Source organism: Chiloscyllium plagiosum, unplaced genomic scaffold, assembly GCF_037043375.1.
Source record: "Chiloscyllium plagiosum isolate Xiang-an unplaced genomic scaffold, Cpla_swu_hap1 HiC_scaffold_15, whole genome shotgun sequence".
NCBI lineage: Eukaryota > Metazoa > Chordata > Chondrichthyes > Orectolobiformes > Hemiscylliidae > Chiloscyllium > Chiloscyllium plagiosum.
This window is the reverse complement of record NW_028270153.1, coordinates 55,930,141-55,945,296: the sequence shown is the minus strand read 5'-3', so window position 1 is coordinate 55,945,296 and position 15,156 is coordinate 55,930,141. Positions and strand designations below refer to the sequence as shown.

The 15,156-nt window shown below is 43.0% G+C and overlaps 1 protein-coding gene across 3 annotated transcripts in view; it reads right to left on the bottom strand.

Moving 5' to 3' along the window:
* Positions 1 to 12,134: 12,134 nt before the first annotated feature.
* The window catches only part of LOC122560022 (bactericidal permeability-increasing protein-like), a 120,531-nt gene continuing 117,509 nt past the window's right edge, over positions 12,135 to 15,156 (bottom strand). For all 3 annotated transcript variants that reach the window (XM_087994956.1, XM_087994957.1, XM_087994958.1), the window contains exon 16: positions 12,135 to 12,487. In XM_087994956.1, coding sequence (XP_087851082.1) covers positions 12,449 to 12,487 — 39 coding nt within the window. In that variant the 3' untranslated portion in view covers positions 12,135 to 12,448. The remainder of the gene's footprint in view (positions 12,488 to 15,156) is intronic.

Below are 15,156 nucleotides of genomic sequence, written 5' to 3'. Positions count from 1 at the left end.
CTGACAAGGCCGGATAAACAGAAGTTGTGGGATCAGTCTTAAGGAAATGAGTGACGTAAGCGAAGCAGGGAACAAACAATGGAATAAGGAAAACATATGGGAAAAAACTGTATAAATTGCGAGAGTTTGTTGGGGTTTACTGTGCATTTGTCATTGCCTTACCTGGCAATTAGACATGGCACCCACTTGTAAGTGTACAAATAAACGACTCTGTTTCAGATATTTGGTCTCGGACTGAAATTATTAAAGTGAGTGAGATTTTGTTTCTCACAATTGGGGGCTCGTCCAGGATTTTCTTCCATCACCGGGGGGAGTGGCTGGCCTTGGACACTGGGAAGACGCGTCCCGTTCCCCATTGAGGAGCGGTCTCGTGTCCCGGTTTGGTCTGCTCCCTTGGATGACTGGTGTTTTATCCTACAAGAGAGACATCTGAATCAGACAGTGATAGGAGGTTGATAGACAATACGGAAAAAAGGGGCCAGGCAACTCTGTGCACAGACCAAGGTAAGAAAATTGACTTTAAGTATTGCCTTGGTGGCCGGGATTGATTTTTAGTAGTTAATAAGGGACTAACGAAGGAACTCAATATGGATTGTGCTGTGGGTAAGGAAAAAGCCTCTGGGAAAACAAAAGAAGGAAAAGGCAATGGAAATGGAGGCGGGGTCCCTTACAACATACCTCCAGAAGGTCCTTTGGGCAGAATGTTGTGGAATTGGCAAAATAATACTTGTACAAGGGAGAAAGATAATTAAATATTGTTGCTTTATATGGACTAAGGAATCCATTCTTCGTCCCGCTGTCTTCTGGCCAAAGTACAGATCGGACGAAGACTGGGTTTGTGAATATCTGAATTTATATGTCAATGTGCGAGAGAGAGAGAGAGAATGAAAAGAGCTGTACAGCTGGTAGGAAGTTTAACCCTTTGTGATTTGGTTTGAGTGAACATTTGTTTGTTGGTGATTGAATGTTTGTGTTTTATTCCCTGGAGCTTGAGTTCTAGGACTGTTTTGAATCTGATTTTTGTTATGAAAACTTAACATGATTTCTTTTAAGGTTAAGGATTCTATCGAGATTATGAAGAAGAAAAAAGAATGATAACTTCTGTTCTTTTTACAGATCATGACTGCCTTACTATCAGTTTCTAACTAATCTCTTTTTTCTTTACATAAAAGCGATTTATGGAGGACAGTTGAAGTTTCAGTTCAACATTAGATTGTAGTAAAAGCAAAATTCTATGGTTAATATCTGTGACCTTGGATTCAGCCATTGTTCATGCATTAGAAGTTTTTTTAAAAACTTGAGTAGACAAATTCTTTTAAGGCAGCTCTGATTATTTTACGACCTATAGTATTGTAATTGAGCAATGATTGGTCAGGACTATTTAAGAAAATTTTGGATCTAAATTAAAGGACTAAAACTGGGTAATTATAGTGAATTGCAAAATTGGGAACTGTATGCATTTTGCATTTTAACTATTAAATACTGAAGAAATGAACGTAAATATATAAATATATTTATAAGTTAGGAACAGGCTTTAAAGGTTAGTCAAGCATGAATTGATGAATTGGTGTTTGAAGTTATGGGGAGCAAGAAATATTGCAATATTTCTTTAAAGAAAGAAAAAGGGGAAGAACGTGACGACTTATCCCCTTCAGGAGGTACCCATAGGGGACAAAGAGATTGGGTTTGTAAGTGCCCCCCCCTCACTAGTGGGGAGGTCAGAACATTTAAAAAGGAAATGAAGGTCCTGGTTGAGGATCCGGTGGGGTTGTCTGAACACATTGATCAACTTCTGGGGCCCAGTCTGTATACCTGGGCTGAATTAATATCTATTCTGAATATACTATTTACTGGGGAGGAAAGGGGACTTATACGGGGAGCTGCCATTAAAATATGGGACAGGGAACACCCGATTGGAGATGGGGATGCTGGACAGGGAGAGGTGAAGTTTCCCCTCAAAGACCCCCAGTGGAAAAACCAAAACCTGGAGCATAGAGAAGAAATGAGGGAATTGAAAGACCTGATTCTAAAAGGAATAAAAGAGGCAGTTCCAAAGTCACAGAATTTGACTAAAGCCTTTGAAGTTAGACAGGAGAAAGATGAGACTCCCTCAGCTTTCCTGCAAAGATTAAGGGACTCAATGCGGAAATATTCTGGAATGAACCCTGAGGACCCAGTGGCACAGGATCTGTTGAAAGTACATTTTGTGACAAAAGCATGGCCAGACATACAGAGAAAGATACAGAAGATAGAAGGGTGGAGCGAAAAACCATTAGATGAATTGCTGAGAGAGGCACAGAAAGTGTTTGTAAAGAGGGAGGATGAGAGACAAAAACAGAAGGCGAAAATGATGGTAGCTGCAGTAGATGAGGTAACTAAGGGGAGAATGGAACCAATAGTGAGCGACCGGAGTGGCGGGTGGCAGCATGTATGACAGAGAGGAAAGGGGAGAGGGAGAGGACAAGGGGGAGCATTTGATAGAGGGTTTGGGCGACAAGGGCAGAGATGGAAGTCTCCACAGGCAGGATGCTATTATTGTGGAAAGATAGGGCATTTTAAGCGGGAGTGTCCTGATCTACAAAGGGAAGAAAGGGCAATTCCGCTTATGAATTTTGTTGAAGAAAAGGGGTGTCAGGGGTTCCTGCCCTCGGTGGCCCACCAGGAACCCTTGATAAACTTGAAGGTGGGACCCTGTAGGGAGGATGCAGTCTTCCTAGTAGATACGGGGGCAGCGCGGTCATCGCTGAATTTTAAACCAAAGAGGGGAGATGTCGACACGGTCAATTACTGTTTCAGGGGTGAAAGGGGAAGGATTTACTGTTCCAGTATTTGAACCTATGATGATAGAAGGTTCTAAGGATAGGGTCACAGGGGAACTGCTGTATATCCCTGATATAGGAAGTAACTTACTGGGGAGAGACTTAATTATCCTTTTAGGACTGGAGATTGGAATTTAGGAAAAAGAATTAGTTGTACAACTGGCGATGTTGACAGAGGATGCAGAGAGAAAGATAGACCCTATTGTATGGGCTAGAGAAGGGAATCATGGAAAACTACAGATCCCCCCGCTTTTAATAAATTTAAAACGGAAAGGGGACGTTGTCTGTGAACGACAATACCCTATTTCCATAGAAGGTAAATGAGGACTGCAGCCAGTAATTGAGGGACTGATTAGAGATGGACTGTTGGAGCCATGTATGTCTCCTTATAATACCCCAATTCTACCAGTGCGGAAATCTGATGGAACTTATCGATTAGTGCAGGATTTGAGAACATTAAATCGAATAGTACAGATCAGGCACCCAGTGGTGCCAAACCCCTACACGTTATTAAGTAAGATCCCTCATGATTACAGATGGTTTAGTGTGATAGATTTAAAAGATGCCTTTTGGGTTTGTCCCTTGGCGGAGGAAAGATTTGGGACTATCCCCCTATGAAATTTTATTTGGATTACCTTATCTGGGAACGAATGGAGAATTGCCAATTCCCGAAACTAAAGATTTGTTTTTAAAGAAGTATATACTGGGCTTGTCCTCCTCTTTATCTTTCCTCAGAAAACAGGGCCTATTGGCACAGACTCCGCCCCTTGAATTCGCTGTTCACCCCATCCGGCCAGGAGATTGGGTCTTAGTAAAATCATGGACAGAGACTAAATTGCAGCCGGACTGGGAAGGGCCGTACCAGGCTCTTTTGACTACCGAAACGGCAATAAGGACTGCGGAAAAAGGCTGGACTCAAAGGGCCTGTGGACCCTCCAGTTGAGGAAGAAGTCTGGACAGCCGAATCAATGCAAGACCGGCTGAAACTCAGACTAAAGAGACTTTGAGTAACTGACTATACAGCGGCGACGCGAGCGCGGGATTATTTCAGTAAGATTGTATATTAAGCCTTTTTGTGCTTCAGCATGATTAGAATGCTGGGAATGTTTAGAGTTATGATGCTAGCCCTCTTGGTATTAGGATTTTGTCAAATATCATTTTCATATGTATTATTAATGGTTCCTGAGTCTGATAATCCACAAGTAATAGACACTGATGCATGCAGCTTAGTAAATTGTGGGAATGTAGTTAATCAGAGACAGTACCGCAGCTCAGAGATACATCTTAAGTCCTATGGGGATGGCCTCGGGGATGGTACTTGGTATTATGGTCTCGTCACAGTACACCGGGCCCCCTTCCAACCAGCTCGCGATTGTCTCGATAAGAAGTGTAACCCCATATACCTAACGATAAGGAAAACCACATGTCACGAAGCAATTTTGGGGAGGGGGCACTTATGAGATACAATTAAATGAAACATTTGGGATTGAAATGAAAACAAATGGGAAGGAGTTCGTGGGCTGTTGTTTTCGAATTAGTGTAGGACAGGGAAAACGGGTAGAATTACTGGGTAATGAGATACAACCTTTCACCCCTCCCGATGATCCTAAAGTAGTAAAAATTATAGAGGTAAAAGACTTGAAACAGACCATCGAGATAGAAACTGGGTACGGGGAAGCAAATGCCTGGGTTGAATGGGTAAAGTATACTGTAAAAAGTCTGAACAAAAGCAATTGCTATGCATGTGCCTCCGGTAGGCCAGTGGCCCAGGTGGTTCCCTTTCCGCTCGAGTGGAAGCAAGACAGGAAGGGCATGAAATGTATGATAGCCCTGTACCAGGATGAGACTGCATGAAACGATAGGAATTGTACCTCCCTATCTCTGATGTTCCCTCCCTTGGAGAAGAAAGATGTAAAAGCTCCCCCCACATTTTCCGCCGCAGTTGGAAATCATACGTCGTGTGTGCGCAGGCAAGGTACAAGTCGGTCGAGAGATTTGGGGGAGCTGAAATTATGTACAGAGATTAAGAATGTTACCGAAACGGAGAAGGGAGGGAACTACTCAGCACTAAAGGTTCCCCGAGCGGATCTGTGGTGGTACTGTGGAGGAAAAATATTGAGACCCACACTACCTCCGGATTGGAGAGGGATATGTGCAATTGTACAATTGGCAATTCCATTTACCTTGGCATTTGAGAAGGAAAAGATAGTAGGGAAAAAGGGAAGGGGTAAGAGATTACTGTGAGATACTTCTTTTGATGACAGGATTTATCTTGATTCGGTAGGAGTCCCTAGGGGAGTACCTGAATTCAAAGCTCATAACCAGATTGCAGCAGGCTTTGAGTCAGCTCACTTTTGGTGGGTAACAATTAATAAAAATGTAGATTGGATAAATTATATTTTCTATATTCAACAGCGATTTATAAATTATACAAGAGAGGCGGTTAAAGGAATATCAGAACAGCTTGATGGGACAAGTAGGATGGCATGGGAAAACAGAATAGCCCTTGATATGATTTTAGCAGAAAAGGGGGTGTGTGTGTGATGTCAGGAGGAAGCTGTTGTACCTTTATTCCTAATAATAATGCGCCTGATGGTTCAATTACTCGGGCCTTACGGGGATTGACTACTTTAGCAGAGGAACTGGCTGAGAATTCAGGAGTAGACACATCTCTCACGGGATGGCTTGAATCCTGGTTTGGAAAATGGAAGGGGGTGGTGGTTTCTATCCTTACTTCCCTGATAGTAGTAGTCGGGGTATTGGTGGCCATTGGCTGTTGTGTCATACCCTGCATACGAGGGCTCACCCGAAGACTGATTGAAACAGCCTTGATGAAACAGATGCCCCTAAGAGGGAATCAGACAGAGGAACTTTATCGGCTAAATAATGAGGAGTTGAGTGAAACCAAGATGGATGAAATCTCTGAAATGATGCTTGCGAATTTTGGGAACAATGTAAAAAAAGAGACAAAAATGCAGAAGATAACAAATGGTAATCAAAAGAAAAAGGGGAAATTGTGGGATATAGGTGAATTAATGTTATTTCTGCAGTTATAAGTTCTGATACAGAGTAAATGAATTTACATTAGTTTGGGATTGTTTCGGACGAGAGCTGACTTAGCAAAAATGAGGAAACATATAATCCGTTAAAGAAAATGGTATGTTAGCATGAGACGTGATTACAGAACAATGGTGGATGTATGGGCAAACAGGAAAAACATCTGTTTCCCCACTTGTACAGAGACACAGGAACAAACCCCAATTAAAAGGGCTTAGTGATAAGATGCTGTGAGGGGCAGCGCAGATGGAGGGAGCAGATAATGGTAAGCAGAGGATGGGATGACGTCAAACAACCTTATAGGAGGCAGAGATAGACATTTGTCACTGACAAGGCCGGATAAACAGAAGTTGTGGGATCAGTCTTAAGGATATGAGTGACGTAAGCGAAGCAGGGAACAAACAATGGAATAAGGAAAACATATGGGAAAAAACTGTATAAATTGCGAGAGTTTGTTGGGGTTTACTGTGCATTTGTCATTGCCTTACCTGGCAATTAGACATGGCACCCACTTGCAAGTGTACAAATAAACAACTCTGTTTCAGATATTTGGTCTCGGACTGAAATTATTAAAGTGAGTGAGCTTTTGTTTCTCACAATTTCCAAAGTAGGAATTTATAAAACGTCACCTGGACTGAATGCCGACAGATTGTGTGCTTTTTGAACGAAATGGAATGTATCTGCAAATACAAGTCTGCAAATGCAAATTCACCCCACGGACTTGTGTGTGTGTGTGTGTGTGTGTGTGTGTGTGGGGGGGGGGGGGGGGGGGGGGGGGGGGAGAGCGAGTGTGATGGAGTATATGCCTGTAAGATGATGTGCACATGCGTGTGAGTGTGGGGGGTGTATGTGTGTGTGTCTGAGAGTATGTGTACGACAGATCTTGGCGAGGTCCTTATTCTCACTGATAACGTTTTATAGGCGGCAAAGAACATGGTGTAGTTTCTCTGTTCCAGGGAAGTACTGGACAACAAATGGTACCCTATAGTTGCATTCTGTGTCTGTCTCCTGAGGAGGTTATCATGGTTTCTTGCTGTGGTATGTCTGAACCTGAGATCGATGAGTTGAGCATTGTATCCTGTTCTTATGAGAGCATCCTGCAGCACCTTCAGGTGTCCGTCGCATTCCTACTCATCTTAACAGATCCTGTATATGCATTGTGCTTTGCTGCTTTAATATGTTTAGGGTGGAAGCTAGAGAAGTGCAGCATTGGGAGGTTATCTGTGGTTTGCAGTAGAGTGTGGTACTGAGGTGCCTGTCCTTGATGGAGTTGCGTGTGTCCAAGAATGAGACAGATACTAAAGAGTATTGCAGAATTGTATTTGCAGATAATTCTATTTTGTTCAAAAAGCACATAATCTGCAGGCAGTCAATGCTAACAGTCAATCCATGTGACATTATATAAATTCCTACTTTGGAAATAGAATCAGTCTGACTCAAGATTGGAATACATGCAGACTTTAGCCTCTCACCTTTAATGCATTGTCTGAGCTGAGATGTCACCTTTTTCTATAAAAACTTAAGTCATTATAGAATCATAAAATCCCCGCAGTGTGGAAACAGGCCATTCAGCCCAACTGACCATCCAAAGAGTATCCCACCTAGACCCATTCCCCTACCCTATTACTCTACATTTCCCATGACTAATGCACCTAACCTACACACCCCTTAAAATTTTAGCATGGTCAATTCACCTAACCTGTACATCTTTGGACTATGGGAGGAAACTCATGCAGAGATGGGGAGGATGTGCAAACTCCACACAGACAGGCATCCGAGGCTGGAATAATCTCAGGAATGTGACTTGAAAGAAATTCTTTGATTTACATATTAATGAGTCGAAACCTGCAACCCATTCTAAAAGATGAAAGATTTAACAGCAATCCAGGTTTGTATCAGTTGCATGACACTATGATTTTGTACTATAAATTCTGTGTCTTATGATCCTGCCCCTTTAGCTACCTGAAGAAGGAACAGCACTCCAAAAGTTACTACTTCCAAATAAACCTTTTGGACAATAACCTGGTGTTGTGTGAATTTTACCTTGAAAGAAAATGGGCAACCTGTCGCTATCTTTGTAAGTTATCTGAACCCACACATACGTCAAGTCTTTAACTCACAGCCATTTTAGTAAAGAAAAGTGCCTCACCCCATAATTAGGGAAGGAAAATTTCATTTTGTTGAAGGAATGCTTAATAATCCTTAATGTGCACTAAAATTACATAACATATGAATTGCAGCAGATTCTTGCACCTGTAGCTTTTTTTGTCTCAAACTAAGTTTGTACCACTGCAAAGTCTCTTCAAAGGATGCCCATTTTGAGGAAGTTCTAACCCTCCCTCAGAAGTGTACTCAGTTATTCCCTTTCTCACTGCCACAGTGCCGTGTCACCTTGCTCCCACCCCCAGTTCTGAAGAGATACAAACAAAACGTTGACTTCTCCACCTCCTGATGCAACCTAGCTTGCTCTGTTATTCCAGCCTCCTGCTTGTCTACCTTTGATTCTGCAGGTTTTTTTGCTTCTGTTCTTAAACAGTTCATAAAATCAAATAAAGTTGGTTCAAAATGGTTGGAGAAAAAATTTCATGTGATAGCTCAAGGTAGAAATGGGCGGCACGGTGGCACAGTGGTTAGCACTGCGGCCTCACAGTGCCAGAGACCTGGGTTCAATTCCCGCCTCAGGCAACTGACTGTGTGGAGTTTTCACATTCTCTCTGTGTCTGCATGGGTTTCCTCCCACAGTCCAAAAATGTGCAGGTCAGGTGAATTGGCCATGCTAAATTGCCCGTAGTGTTAGGTAAGGGGTAAATGTAGGGGAGAAAGTGAGGTCTGCAGATGCTGGAGATCAAAGTTGAAACTTTATTGCTGGAACAGCACAGCAGGTCAGGCAGCATCCAGGGAACAGGAGACTCGACGTTTCGGGCACAGGCCCTTCTTCAGGAATGAGCAGAGAGTGTTCAGCAGGAGAAGATAAAAGGTAGGGAGGAGGGACTTGGAGGAGGGGCGTTGGAAATGTGATAGGTGGAAAGAGGTCAAGGTGAGGGTGATAGGTCGGAGTAGGATGGAGGCGGAGAGGTCAAGAAGAAGACTGCAGGTCAGGAAGGCGGTGCCGGGCTGGAGGGATTCGGCTGAGACAAGGTGGGGGGAGGGGGGATGAAGAAACTGGTGAAGTCCAAGTTCATCCCCTGTGGTTGGAGGGTTCCCAGTCGGAAGATAAGACGCTCCTCCTCCGACCGTCGCGTTGTTGTGGTTTGGCGGTGGATGAGTCCAATGACCTGCATATCCTCGGTGGAGTGGGAGGGGGAGTTGAAATGCTGTGCTACAGGGTGGTTGGGTTGGTTCGTCTGGGTGGCCCAGAGGTGCTCTCTGAATCGCTCCGCAAGTAGGCGGCCTGTCTCCCCAATATAGAGGAGGCCACACCGGCTGCAGCGGATGCAGTAGATGATGTGGGTGGAGGTGCAGGTGAATCTGTGGCGGATATGGAAGTTTCCTTTGGGGCCTTGGAGAGAAGTGAGGGGGGAGGTGTGGGCGCAAGTGTTGCACCTCCTGCGGTTGCAAGGGAAGGTGCCGGGAGTGGAGGTTGGGTCGGTGGGGGGTGTGGATCTGACAAGGGAGTATGTAGGGGTATGGGTGAGTTGCGCTTCGGCGGGGCGGTGTGGACTTGTTGGGCCGAAGGGCCTGTTTTCACACTGTAAGTAATCTAATCTATAAATGGCTTGAAGTTTACCTCAGATGATACAAAGCTTGGAAATTTATTGAAAGCTATAGAGCAGGTTATTTTTAAAAAAGCATAAAAATACAAAGTTTTCAAACCAAACTAGTATTATTCCAAAAAGTGATGCTTGGACACATTTATGTAATAAACATACATGATAACAAAGTGCAAAATAACTTGATGGTGAGAAATTGGGCTTATTGGCATCCACTGTTTAAACACTTCATCTGCCATTAAAGCTTCAAAGTGGCATCTACACACAATGGTGTGTGAATTATACTGGGTAATTCAATAAATAAACAAATAGATACCATTGTATAGCAGACCTGTATAAGATGAGCAGGTCTTGGCATTGAAATGCATCTTATGCTATCTGTTTATTTGTTAATTGTTTCAAGTTGTGGCATCTACAGGGAATTTACTGTGGCAACTGGTAAAGGTGATATTGGTATCATCAAAGTTTCTGCACATCGATGCTTCTAATCATGCATGGCTGCACTCTCTGAATGGCAGTACCTTAGGGGAAAAAAAGTCGTGATCTGCAGAATGAACAGAGGAAATGCAGATCAGAACAAAGTGCTGTCAGATGAGGGTGGAGAAGGAATCTCAGCAAGAGGCCATTTCTCCCCAAAGGTACTGATGGAAAAGTTCTCCTACCTGAATCACTGCAAGAAACCTGAACCACTATCCACAATTATCCCATCTACGAAGAGTTATGGTTGCAGGACTGGTGTGTTCAGAGTCTGTCAGTAAGAAACCTTGGGGTGCGGGTTCATAGTTCCTTGAAAGTGGAGTTGCGGGTAGACAGGATAGTGAAGAAGGCATTTGGTACACTTGCCTTTATTGGTCAGAGCATTGAGTATAGGAGTTGGGAGATCATGTTGCAGCTGGACAGGCCACTTTTGGAATACTGCATTCAATTCTGGTCTCCCTGCTAAAGGAAAGATGGAGTGAATTTTGAAAGGATCCAAAAAAGATTTACATAGATGTTGCCAGGTTTTAAGCTGAGAGGCTGAATAGGCTGGGGCTATTTTCCAAAGATTTTCAGAGGCTGAGAGGTTTGAATTGCTTTGATTTATTGTAGTCATGTGTGCCTAAAAGCTTTGTTAATGAACAGTACAGGCAAAGGCTCTCTAAGCAAGGGCATTCACAGCATAAGTTTAAGGTGAGAGGGAAAAGATTCAAAAGGGATCTAAAGGGTAACATTTTCATGCAGAGGGTGGTGAGTATATGGAGTGAGCTCCCGGAGGACATAGTGGAGGCTGGTACAATTCACCATTGAAAAGACATCTCGATGCGTACATGATTAGGAAGAGTTTAGGTGACATGGGCTAAATGCTGCCACATGGGACTAGATTAATTTAGGATAGCTGTCAGCATGGACAAGTTGTTGCCATGCTGTACAACTTTATACCTCTATGACTCTAGGTTACCCATTTTGCTCGCATAGGGGATTGAGGAATGCCGAGCTGTCCTACCCAAATCTCTCTAATTACCTTTATTTATATTTCCTCAATGTAATTAAATTGCCACAAAGCATATGGGATAATGTGTTGATGAGGAGAATAACAACACATATGAACAGATAAACTAAGACGAAAACTGAATCTCAACATTACACAACAGGATATGGACCAGATGGGCCAATGGGCTGAGAAGTGGCAGATGGAGTTTAATTCAGATAAATGCGAGGCGCTGCATTTTGGGAAAGCAAATCTTAGCAGGACTTATACACTTAATGGTAAGGTCCTAGGGAGTGTTGCTGAACAAAGAGACTTTGGAGTGCAGGTTCATAGCTCCTTGAAAGTGGAATCGCAGGTCGATAGGATAGTGAAGAAGGCGTTTGGGATGCTTTCCTTTATTGGTCAGAGTATTGAGTACAGGAGTTGGGAGGTCATATTGTGGCTGTACAGGACAGTGGTTAGGCCACTGTTGGAATATTGCGTGCAATTCTGGTCTTCTTCTTATCAGAAAGATGTTGTGAAACTTGAAAGGGTTCAGAAAAGAGTTATAAGGATGTTGCCAGGGTTGGAGGATCTGAGCTATAGGGAGAGGCTGAACAGGCTGAGGCTGTTTTCCCTGGAGCATTGGAGGATGAGGGGGTACCTCATAGAAGTTTACAAAATTATGAGGGGCATGGATAGAGTAAATAGACCAAGTCTTTTCCCTGGGGTCGCAGAGTCCAGAACTAGAGGGCATAGTTTTAGGGTGAGAGGGGAAAGATATAAAAGAGACCTAAGAGGCAACTTTATCGTGCAGAGGGTGGTACATGTATGGAATGAGCTGCCAGAGGATGTGGTGGAGGCTGGTACAATTGCAACATTTAAGAGGCATTTGGATGGGTATATGAATAGGAAGGGTTTGGAAGGATATGGGCCGGGTGCTGGCAGGTGAGACTAGTTTGGGTTGGGATATCTGGTCGGCATGGACGGGTTGGACCGAAGGGTCTGTTTCCATGCTGTACATCTCTATGACTCTATGATTCTATTTTCAGGAGCTGCAGTGTTTAGCAGTAAAAGAAGCATGCACACAGGACAACAAGATATTACATTCAATTTACTGAATCAATTGAAGTAACCAAATATATTAAATAATTAGACCCAACTATTTGTATCCTTTATGTAATTTCAGAAAATGGAACTATTTTTTGCATGGACATATTTTATAGTTAAACTTTTCCTTGGTAATTACAGTAAAATATTATAAAGCAGTAATATGTCTACATGTAAAGCATTACATAGTGCAAGGAAAAATTGCTTCAGGCAAACATCAATGAGAGAAAGATTTGTATAATAAATTTCTTCCTGGACGTTTCAGTTTTTGATCACTGCATCCTTGGTGTGCAATTCTTTGACATTCAAGTGTAGGTGAAATCAGTGGCAACCAGTAGGAAATTCTAAAGAATATAAACAAAGGAAAACCTGAGCAATTACCGGGAACAATAGACGTTATCTTTACTTTTATTACAATCTATTTTATTCACCATTGAAATGTCTGGCAGTCATTGCAAACAATAACACAATTTCTCAATATTAGTGGAGATAAATGCGTGAAGCTTTAGCTTTCTTCGGGTGACACATAATGCTACCTGTTACATTCTACTACATTACCACTCTGAAATATAGCTATTTTTATGAAAAAGTACATATAAGAATCATTGATAACTTTCTTGGTCTTGCTTGTTCTGTAAAAGCAATTATATAAAGAAAGGAAACAAATAGTGTGCAGGGATGTGCAGGCTAATGGGTTAGCTGTGAGTGGTTATGGGGATAGGGTGGGTTTCGGTGGAATGCTCTTTAGAAGGTCAGAGTAGACTCAATGGACTGAATGACCTTTATCTGCACTAGGGATTCTATGAGTCTATAAATCAAAGTGGACAAAGAATATAAAGATCCAAAGAAGTGTAGATGCTGGAAATCAGAAACTTAACCAGAAATTGCTGAAAAATTTCAGCAGGTCTGGCAGCAGATGTGGAGAGAAATCAGAGTTAACATTTCAGGTTGAATGACCCTTCCTCAGAACAGCTGTACACAACGACAATAGAACAGCTGTTGTGGCTCTGGACAAAGGTAAGTAGGAAATATTTATTTGCAATTGCAAGGGATTACACATTAGAAGAAGGTAAATTAACTATTATTAGGTGTATAGTAACGAAGAACTTAGAAAATTATAAAATAATTATGTAGAGTCATCATGGATTTATGAAATGAAAATTATATTTGGAAATCTGTTAGAGTTCATTGCAAGTAATAAAATGGTAAATTGGGTTTGAATGCATGTAGTGTATTTAGATTTACAATAAAATTGATAAGTTTCTGCAAAAGACATTATTACATAAAGTTAGGACTCTGAGGATTCAGGATACTATATTAAGCACTGTCTGAAAATTGATTAATGAACAGAAAGTAAGAATGTACAGTTAGTTCCAATTGTCAGGCTGTAGCTAGTGGGAGAAACCTATTGAGGATAATAAAAGTAACAGCAGATTCCTGAAGAAGGGCTTATGCCTGAAACGTCGATTCTCCTGTTCCTTGGATGCTTCCTACTCCTGCTGCGCTTTTCCAGCAACACATTTTCAGCTCTGATCTCCAGCATCTGCAGTCCTCACTTTCTGCTAACAGCAGATAGAGGTGAATATAAGCGAAACAATAAGACAGTCCAAAGTAAAGGGGGCAGAAGCTAAAGCATCAGTTAGCAATGAAAATTAATAAGTTATCAAAATAGAAAAAAAAAGGGCAGAATGTATCCAGAACCCAACAACAATTATACGCAGACCAGCAGTTAGCAAAGAAACCAAACCAGCAAAGATTAAAGAGCAGACAAATTTCTTGGGCCAAAAGAGGGAGATTTAGAGGTCAGAGGAGAGCAGTCTAAGAGCGCATTGAAGGAGTTCACTGTCATCTAGAGCATTTACAGCAACTTAAACACCTCATTAATATTACATACGGGCTTTACGGTGCCTGTCTAATGAAATCCAGTAGCCGCCCCTCCCGGGCTCTGCTTGTCACTGGTTCCTTACCCACTTGGGTGTTTTTCCTGGTGATGGAATATTAATAAAGTTATCTACACACCTGGTGTCTTGCACCTACACAGCCACAACATGGGTGCTGGGGAAAATAAGTACTACTGCTGTATAGCAGTTAGTGTAGGAGGATGTGATAAACAAATACATAACTAGAAGATTGGAACCTCCTCAGCTATAGACTCATAGAGTCATAGAGATGTACAGCACAGAAACAGACCCTTCGGTCCAACCGTCCATGCCAACCAGATATCCCAACCCAATTTAGTCCCACTGCCAGCACCCGGCCCATACCCCTCCAAACCCTTCCTATTCATGAGGAGAAAGTGAGGTCTGCAGATTCTGGAGATCAGAGCTGAAAATGTGTTGCTGGAAAGGCGCAGCAGGTCAGGCAGCATCCAGGGAACAGGAGAATTGACGTTTTGGGCATAAGCCCTTCTTCAGGAATGAGGAAAGTTTGTCCAGCAGGCTAAGATAAAAGGTAGGGAGGAGGGACTTGGGGGAGGGGCGTCGGAAATGTGATAGGTGGAAAGAGGTCAAGGTGAGGGTGATAGGTCAGACTGGGGTGGGGGCGGAGAGGTCAGGAAGAAGATTGCAGGTTCGGAAGGCGCTGCTGAATTCGATGGATTTGACTGAGACAAGGTGGGGGGAGGGGAAATGAAGAAGCTGGTGAAATCCAAGTTCATCCCTTGTGGTTGGAGGGCTCCTAGGCGGAAGATGAGGCGCTCTTCCTCCAACCGTCGTTTTGTTGTGGTCTGGCGATGGAGGAGTCCAAAGACCTGCATATCCTTGGTGGAGTGGGAGGGGGAGTTGAAATGTTGAGCCACAGGGTGGTTGGGTTGGTTGGTCCGGGTGTCCCAGAGGTGTTCTCTGAAACGCTCTGCAAGTAGGCGGCCTGTCTCCCCAATATAGAGGAGGCCACATCGGGTGCAGAGGATGCAATAGATGATGTGTGTGGAGGTGCAGGTGAATCTGTGGTGGATATGGAAGTTTCCTTTGGGGCCTTGGAGGGAGGTGAGGGGGGAGGTGTGGGCGCAAGTCTT